Genomic DNA, 9,480 nt, shown 5'->3' with positions numbered 1-9,480 from the left:
GGGGTGGGGGTCAGTGCTGCCAACAGTCTGTACCAAATCTACACTGGTCCCACTTTCCCACACTAGGCCCGAAGCCTCAGACAGCACATCAAGCACTCTGGTCCCACTTTCCCACACTAGGCCCCAAGCCTCACAGCACGGTTGGGGGGACAACGTGCTGTGAGGCTTTCGGCCCAGTCCGGGGAAATGGAACCAGTAGATTTGGTACAGACAGTTGGTGGCACTGACCGTTTAAACCCTTTCCCCCCTCCCACCGATTGGGGGAGATACATTATTCCTCCAATCCCCAGCTATGTTAACCCTCGGCAGCGATTCCATCGACGTCGGATTCCCGGACGGAGAATCCCGACAGGCACGGGTCCCATCAGCCCTCCCAAGAGCATCCTGCCTAGCTCCGTCCCCCGTCACCCTGAATTTCCTGCAACAGGCCTGGACGCTGAGGGTGGATGGGGGCTTGAAGGTTAACGTAGCACAGTCCCCCCCCCAAACCTGCACGTCCTCGGGAACCTCAACGGGGTTGGGGGGAGAGCGGGAGGCAATTCTGTACAGGCGGTTCGCCCCCGTGAGTTGGAATTGTGCGCTCACTCTGTCAGCCCGATCCACTAACGCCTCTCACCCCTCCTTCCCCGTTTCTCTCTCTCTCTCTCCTTCCCCCCCTCCCCCCCACCCCAGAGATCGACCCCTGCCTCATCTCAGATGGCGTCACCGAGAGTTCCACTTGTCGCTTCCGCTTTGTGCACACCGAGCGCAGGCGTCTGACGGACGACAGGGACCGGGCCCTCATCCTGGCGCAGGACTTGCAGCTGCTGGCTGTCTCCCTGAGGAACTCCGTCGACGCAGGTAGGTGGGAGAATTAGCGTGGGCGACCCTTTGGCTGCGGGCGGTGGGGTTGGGGGGGTGTGTGGGGGGGAAGTGAGGGGGTTGGGGTGGGAGATGGCAGCTTGGGAAACCCTCTCCTCCATGGAACTCTCAATCTGGCATCCTTACGCCTCTTCGGTGGGGTTGGGGGAGGGTCTTGGGGGCTCCACGTGACTCCAGACCCTCCCCTGCCCCCACCTTTCCCTCAGTCAAGTACTCTGGTCCAACTTTCCTATGCTAGGCCCCAAGCCTCGTACAACACGTCAATGTGCGCTGGTCCAACTTTGCTATGCTAGGCCTCAAGCCTCATACAACACGTCAATGTGCGCTGGTCCAACTTTCCTATGCTAGGCCTCAAGCCTCATACAACACGTCAATGTGCGCTGGTCCAACTTTCCTATGCTAGGCCCCAAGCCTCATACAACACGTCAATGTGCGCTGGTCCAACTTTGCCATGCTAGGCCCCAAGCCTCATACAACACGTCAATGTGCGCTGGTACAACTTTGCTATGCTAGGCCCCAAGCCTCACACAACACATCAAAGCTCTCTGGTCTCACTTTCCTGTGGGGGGGCGGGGGGAGTATGTGAGGGGGCAAGTGATGAGAGCCACTCACGAATGCTTCCCCCTCCCCCCCCCCCACATGTGGGGAAGGGGTATCTGAAACTGTTTGAAGCAAGAGAGTGTGTGGGGGGGTAACATTTAGAACTTTTTCATGCAGAGGGTACCATTGTAACACAGGAGGGGGTGGGGGGGGGTTAACTCTCTCTGTGAATTCGACCCAGAGGAGCATACCGCGCCTGAAAACGCCCAAATTCTGCTATTTTTAAGAAAAATTATATTGATTTATTCCTGAACTCTTAAAGTGAACGGTCAACAACAACTATTCACAGTTCTAAGCGACCGTTCCCCACCCCCCCATTTCCTCTTAGCTCCTTCCTGTCTGCCTCTTACTCTGTACCAATATACTGTTTCAATACAATTACTTCATAAAATTACTTCAACGGTGAATTCCTTTTTCTGGCTGAGATCTCTCTAGGTCACCTTCTTATTTTTCACTCGCAAATACTTTCAATGTGAAAAGGTACCTTTTGATAGCGAGTGTTTCAATCTTTCTCTTTTTTTTCTCTCTCTCCCTGTCTCTCTCTCTCTCCTGTCTCTCTCTATCTTCTGTCTCTCTCTCTCTCTCTCCTGTCTCTCTCTCTCTCTCTCTCCTGTCTCTCTCTCTCTCTCCTGTCTCTCTCTCTCTCTCCTCTCTATCTCTCTCTTGTCTCTCTCTCTCCTGTCTCCTGTCTCTCTCTCTCTCTCTCTCTCTCTCCTGTCTCTCTCTCTCTTCTGTCTCTCTCTCCTGTATCTCTCTCTCTCTGTCTCTCTCTGTCTCTCTCTGTCTCTCTCTCTCTCTCCTGTCTCTCCCTCCCTCCCTCCCTCTCCCTCTCCCTCTCCCTCTCTCTCTCTCTCTCTCTCTCCCTCGACAGCTGTTCCTCTCTGGCTGACATTCAAGACTTTTGGTTTATATACCATCCAATGTCGGATTGTCTCATTGCTCTGAAACAAAAGATTTAAACTCAATTGGGTTTCAGTTCACTGGGACGTCCCATTTGGGTCAAATTCAAATTGTTGTCAAAACCGTCTGGGGTGTCCGCTTCCACGGGACATACATGCAGCGTTCCGGTACATTCTGGGGCTGCCAGATCACACGGGCACTGCTCAGCTCTCGGTGCGGAATGGTCTCTTAAAGGGACAGCGCACACCCTCAACTCTGGAACGGTGTGGAAGGGGGCTGCCCAGGGGTGGGACGGTTAGAGCATTACGAAGGGGTCTGGACAGAGGGGAGGAGGTGGCGGGACCTGGGGGTTTCGAGAGGGACCAGCGGTGAGTTCCGGAAAACAGGCCCAGCCCAGACGGATTGGGCCAAAGAAGGCCTGTTTCCACGCTGCGGGGCTCGTCCTGTGACTCCCTGCCCCCCTGGCGGTTGCTCTCATGGTTAGCTTGCCCCTCTCTGACCTTCCACCCCCCCCCCTCTTTCTCTGCGTACAGTTCAGCTGGACGTCAGGTACTACAAGTCCACGGGGGACCAGCCAGAAATGTTGCCCGTCGTGCTGGGCGTGAGCCACCAGAACCTCTTCATCACGTGCACCGGGCCGCAGGAGAGGCCGAGGGTGAGGATCGAGGTAAGGGGACACACGTCTCTTTGGGGGGGAGGGGGTTGCTGGGAGATTGTACACCGCCCTCCTCCACCTGGGGAGGGGAGGGGGTGGGTTGGCATAGCCACGCTTCCCAGGCAGGCGCCCTGTTGTCGCGGGTGACCAGTGGGTGCGGGCATCCATCCGGGCCGGGCTTCAGGGCCAGAGGCGGGCACGGTACCCACCGTGAGAGGCCTCACACAGCACGCCAGCAGAGCCTTCGGCCCAACCCGTTCCCGCTGCTGACCTGCCCACGGCCCATTGGCCGGCACTTGGCCCACGGAACGTTCCGGTCCATCTCCCCGTCCTTTGAAATATTGGAATCTCACCACCTCCTGGTTCCACACACACACATTCTACATGCAAACGTTGCCCCTCGGATCCCTTTTAAATCTCTTCCCCGCATCCCCCCCCGCCCCCACACACATAAACTTCTGGCGTTGGACCCCCCAACCCCAGGGGCAAGGTCTTGATGATCCACCTCATCTGCGTCCCTCGTGATTCTATAAAGGTCACGCCCCCCCCCTCCTTGGGCCTTCAACATTCCAGGGAAAAACAAGCCCCCAGCCCATCCGACCTCTCTCAGTCATTCCAACCCTCCAGTCTGCCCCCGTATCAATTCCATAACGTCCTTGCGACCTGAACTCTCTGCATTACTGCAATGCTGGGCCCACTAAAAATCTCGTCCAAGTTGGCCAGAGTATTGAGTACAGGAGTTGGGAGGTCATGTTGCGGCTGTACAGGACATTGGTTCGGCCACTGTTGGAATATTGTGTGCAGTTCTGGTCTCCTTCCTATCGGAAAGATGTTGTGAAACTTGAAAGGGTTCAGAAAAGATTGACAAGGATGTTGTCAGGGTTGGAGGGTTCGAGCTGCAGGGAGAGGCTGAACAGGCTGGGGCTGTTTTCCCTGGAGTGTCGGAGGCTGAGGGGTGACCTTATAGAGGTTTATAAAATCATGAGGGGCATGGATAGGGTAAAGAGACAAGGTCTTTTCCCCTGGGGCGGGGGGGGAGTCCAGAACTAGAGGGTTTAGGGTGAGGGGGGAAAGATATAAAAGGGACCTAAGGGGCAACGTTTTCACACAGAGGGTGGTACGTGTATGGAATGAGCTGCCAGAGGAAGTGGTGGAGGTTGGTACAATTGCAACATTTAAAAGGCATCTGGATGGGTATACGAATAGGAAGGGTTTGGAGGGATATGGGCCAAAATGGGACTCGATTAGGCGAGGGATATCTGGGTCGGCATGGACGAGTTAGGCCAGAGGGTCTGTTTCCGTGCTGTACATTTCTAATCAAAATAGCATCCCAACTCAATGCTCTGACTGACTATGTCGTGTGCCAAACGCCTTTGTCGTTTCCCTGTCTAGTTGTGAAAGCCGCGTTTAAAGAACTATGTACCTGCAATCCCTCTTCCCCCCCCCCCCAAGTCTCTCACTCTCTGTTCCACACCATACTCCCCCGTCAGGTCCCGGCTATGTGTGTAGGCCCTGCCCTGGCCTGCCTTCCCACAATGCAACACCTGGCATTCGACTCCATCTGCCGCTCCAGGCTACCCCCTTCCCGGCCTTCCCGAATGGTGCCGGTGGGAATCCTGCGAGATTGATACTCCTAGCGTCCTGCAGAGTGGACACCGTCCGCTGTTGCCAGGATGACGGCCCGGGAACACTAGAGATAAATCGGACGGCTCTCTCACTGTGTGCGTTCGCGCTCTCTCTCTCTCTGTCTTTGGCAGAAATGGGACGAGACCCTCTGGAACATCAGCAGCACCACCGACCTTCTGCGCTTTGTGTTCTTCAAGCGGGTGGGCAGCGGCGGGCACTACTTTGAGCTGGAGTCGGCCATGTACCGCGGTTGGTACATCAGCACCGCGTTGAGCGAAGGCCAGCCCATCGAGATGGATGTTAAGGGCAACAGGAAAAGGGTCACCATCTTCACAGCCGAGTGAGGCCTCCATGTTGTCACGCGCCCTCCCCTCCCCCCCCCCCCCCAAACTGCGCGTGTCTCAGAACCCCAAATCAGTAAGTTGTTGATTTTTGAGAGAGTCTGTGTATGTACTGAGTACAGAATATTCAATCTGGTTCGAAATGGATACGCTACGATCCAAAAGAGTTGTCACGTGAATGGCTGGGGGCAATATTTGCTCCGCTTTCACTTGCCACGCCTCATTCGCGTTTTAAATTATGTTGCGTCCGGGAACTCGAGAGGATTCGATATTTAACTATTTATTGTAATTTAATGTCTTCGCTAATTTATCTTCCGTTCTTCATTAAATCAAGTTGACCATTTTATTATCAAACACGCTGGCGTCCATGTTGATTTGTCGCACAGACCGTCACACAGCCTAACAGCAGGCCCGAACTGCCCACCTTCGGCCTGAACCGAACCAGCCCTGTTTGGCCCCTGTCCTTCTGAACCCTTTGCTCAGCAAGTGCCTGAGCGAACATCATATAGCGTGGACACAGACCCTTCGGTCCAAACTGTCCAGGCATCCTAAACTAATCTTGGAGGGAATCCTGAGGGACAGGATGTACGTGTATTTGGAAAGGCAAGGACTGATTCGGGATAGTCAAAATGGCTTTGGAAATCATGTCTCACAAACTTGACTGAGTTTTTTGAAGAAATAACAAGGAGGATTGATGAGGGCAGAGCAGTAGATGTGATCTATATGGACTTCAATAAGGCATTCGACAAGGTTCCCCATGGGAGACTAGTGAGCAAGGTTAGATCTCATGGAATACAGGGAGAACTAGCCATTTGGATACAGAACTGGCTCAAAGGTAGAAGACAGAGGGTGGTGGTGGAGGGTTGTTTTTCAGACTGGAGGCCTGTGACCAGTGGAGTGCCACAAGGATCAGTGCTGGGTCCTCTACTTTTTGTCATTTACATAAATGATTTGGATACGGGCATAAGAGGCACAGTTAGTAAGTTTGCAGAGGACACCAAAATTGGAGGTGTAGTGGACAGCGAAGAGGGTTACCTCAGATTACAACAGGATCTGGACCAGATGGGCCAATGGGCTGAGAAGTGGCAGATGGAGTTTAATTCAGATAAATGCGAGGTGCTGCATTTTGGGAAAGCAAATCTTAGCAGGACTTATACACTTAATGGTAAGGTCCTGGGGAGTGTTGCTGAACAAAGAGACCTTGGAGTGCAGGTTCATAGCTCCTTGAAAGTGGAGTCGCAGGTAGATAGGATAGTGAAGAAGGTGTTTGGTGTGCTTTCCTTTATTGGTCAGAGTATTGAGTACAGGAGTTGGGAGGTCATGTTGTGGCTGGACAGGACATTGGTTAGGCCACTGATGGAATATTGCTTGCAATTCTGGTCTCCTTCCTATCGGAAAGATGTTGTGAAACTTGAAAGGGTTCAGAAAAGATTTACAAGGATGTTGCCAGGGTTGGAGGGTTTGAGCTATAGGGAGAGGCTGAACAGGCTGGGGCTGTTTTCCCTGGAGCATCGGAGGCTGAGGGGTGATCTTATAGAGGTTTATAGGGTAAATAGACAATTTTCCCTGGGGTCGGGGAGTCCAGAACTAGAGGGGCATAGGTTTAGGGTGAGAGGGGAAACATATAAAAGGGACCTGAGGGGCAACTTTTTCACACAGAGGGTGGTACGTGTGTGGAATGAGCTGCCAGAGGAAGTGGTGGAGGCTGGTACAATTGCAACATTTAAGAGACATCTGGATGGGTATATGAATAGGAAGGGTTTGGAGGGATATGGGCCGGGTGCTGGCAGGTGGGACTAGATTGGGTTGGGATATCTGGGTCAGCATGGACGGGTTGGGCTGGTAATTACAGCGAGCGCTCAGCGTTTCAATTCGCTGGAAACAGCCCCAGAATTTTTGGAAATCCATTGAAAAACTAAGCATAGCATATAGAACGTTCCGGCCAAGTACAGGCCCTTCGGCCCCTCGATGTTACACTGACCTGTGGAACCAATCTGAAGCCCATCTAACCGACACCATTCCATTCTCCTCCATGTGCCTATCCAATGGCCATTTCAATGCCCTTAAAGTTTGTGAGTCCTGTTGCAGGCAGTGCGTTCCACACCCCCTACTACTCTCTGAGTAAAGACACTACCTCTGACATCTGTCCTGTATCTATCACCCCCTCAATTTAAAGCTATGTCCCCTCGTGCTCACCATCACCATCCAAGGGGAAAGGCTCTCTCTGTCCACCCTATCGAACCCTCAGGTCACCTCGCACGTCTCTATTAAGCCACCTTCTCTCGAACAGGAACAGCCTCAAGTCCCTCAGCCTTTCCTCGTAAGACCTTCCCTCCCACACCAGGCGACATCCCGGTAAATCTCCTCTGAACCCTTTCCAAAGCGTCCACGCCCTTCCTATAATGCGGTGACCAGAACTGTACGCAATACTCCAGGTGCGACGGGAGTTCAAACACTCCCTTTCTGAAGTGCTGAGGAATCACATCAAAGGGCAGCGAGTTAAAAAGGGGTATGGTTCAAATCGGAAACGGCTGACCAAGCGATGTCTTCAGGTGTGAAGTGAAACGGCCACAACAAATTAGTTAAGAAGAAATTGATTAAGCCCGAATTCAGAGACCGCGTATATGTGTCAAATTATCCAGAACAATTAAATAGAGGTTGGCGAGACCGCATTTTCAAAGTGTCGCAGCGCACAGTGAAACAGGAAGTGGACGTGGAATCTGAAACTCGCAACTTTGCTTTCTGAGATAAGGTTACTTCCAGTGATAAGTGAACCTTGACAGGCAAGGTTTTAGTGGACCTTATCCAGCCGAAAGGAGGTTGAATGAGGTGAACTATTTGATAAGGACTCCAGGCAGAAAGAAATCTCACGAGTGTATAATGTGAATATGCTCAAAGGGTAATTTGATCTCACAGAGAGCATCATGTGAACATGCTCAAAGGGTGGTTTGTTAAAAATCACACAACACCAGGTTATAGTCCAATAGGTTTCATTGGAAGCAATGAGGTAAAAACAATGGCTGCAGATGCTGGAAACCAGATTCTGGATGAGTGGTGCTGGAAGAGCACAGCAGTTCAGGCAGCATCCAAGTAGCTTCGAAATCGACGTTTCGGGCAAAAACCCTTCATCAGGAATAAAGGCAGTGAGCCTGAAGCGTGGAGAGATAAGCTAGAGGAGGGTGGGGGTGGGGAGAAAGTAGCATAGAGTACAATGGGTGAGTGGGGGAGGGGATGAAGGTGATAGGTCAGGGAGGAGAGGGTGGAGTAGATAGGTGGAAAAGGAAGATAGGCAGGTAGGACAAGTCATGGGGACAGTGCTGAGCTGGAAGTTTGGAACTAGGGTGAGGAGGGGAAAGGGGAAATGAGGAAACTGTTGAAGTCCACATTGATGCCCTGGGGTTGAAGTGTTCCGAGGCGGAAGATGAGGCGTTCTTCCTCCAGGCGTCTGGTGGTGAGGGAGCGGCGGTGAAGGAGGCCCAGGACCTCCATGTCCTCGGCAGAGTGGGAGGGGGAGTTGAAATGTTGGGCCACGGGGCGGTTTGGTTGATTGGTGCGGGTGTCCCGGAGATGTTCCCGAAAGCGCTCTGCTAGGAGGTGCCCAGTCTCCCCAATGTAGAGGAGACCGCATCGGGAGCAACGGATACAATAAATAATATTGGTGGATGTGCAGGTAAAACTTTGATGGATGTGGAAGGCTCCTTTAGGGCCTTGGATAGAGGTGAGGGAGGAGGTGTGGCCGCAGGTTTTAACACTAGCTGATGAAGGAGCGTCGCTCCGAAAGCTAGTGTGCTTCCAATTAAACCTGTTGGACTATAACCTGGTGTTGTGCGATTTTTAACTTTGTACACCCCCAGTCCAACACCGGCATCTCCAAATCATAAAGGGTAGTTTGACAGGGAGAGAAAGCCAAAAGGAGATTGTGTTACTGGTGACAACACAGAGGGAAGAACCACGTTCAGAGGATTTGGAATTGGGCGTTCCTCAAATTAAATTGGACGAGGAGGAAGTTGTCAACAATTGTTATAAATTATTGAGTTACCTTCCTGAGAAAAAGCAAAACGAGCCGAAAGGGTTATTGCTATCGCACGGGGAGATATGTGGGAATAAACTGGCAATTATGAACCTAGATATAGGAGGTCCTGTTATGACACAGGTTGGCACAGGTTCAGAAGGAGATTGAGCGCATGCTCCAAGACAATATAATCAAGTGGGTTGCAGTGATTGGAGCTCACCCAGTGTCATGGTGCCAAAGTCAGATGGTACCCAACGGTATTATCGCCAAGTCAATGCAAAGACTGATTCCTCTTCGATTCCGCGTTTGGAAGACCGTGTTGAGAAGGTGGGACCAGCAACCCATCTCTCTAAATCAGATGTGGATTCTGGTGGGTGCCTTTGTCAGAGGGTGGGAAGGCAATTGTGGCCTCCGTCGCGCTGAACCGTCGCGTCAGTTAGAAGTCACGCCGTTTGGTATGACAAATGTGTCGGCCACGTTTCAGG

At 52.4% G+C, this 9,480-nt stretch overlaps 1 protein-coding gene across 1 annotated transcript in view; it reads left to right on the top strand.

Annotated features, from left to right (window-relative positions):
- Window positions 1-5,316, top strand: part of LOC140459843 (interleukin-1 beta-like) — a 7,888-nt gene extending 2,572 nt beyond the window's left edge. The window contains exons 4-6 of the mRNA XM_072554377.1: window positions 673-840; window positions 2,895-3,028; window positions 4,774-5,316. Coding sequence (XP_072410478.1) covers window positions 673-840; window positions 2,895-3,028; window positions 4,774-4,986 — 515 coding nt within the window. The 3' untranslated portion in view covers window positions 4,987-5,316. The remainder of the gene's footprint in view (window positions 1-672; window positions 841-2,894; window positions 3,029-4,773) is intronic.
- Window positions 5,317-9,480: the final 4,164 nt, after the last annotated feature.

The sequence above is a fragment of the Chiloscyllium punctatum genome, chromosome 35 (assembly GCF_047496795.1).
Source record: "Chiloscyllium punctatum isolate Juve2018m chromosome 35, sChiPun1.3, whole genome shotgun sequence".
Classification (NCBI taxonomy): Eukaryota; Metazoa; Chordata; class Chondrichthyes; order Orectolobiformes; family Hemiscylliidae; genus Chiloscyllium; species Chiloscyllium punctatum.
This window is presented reverse-complemented; position numbering and strand designations above follow the sequence as displayed.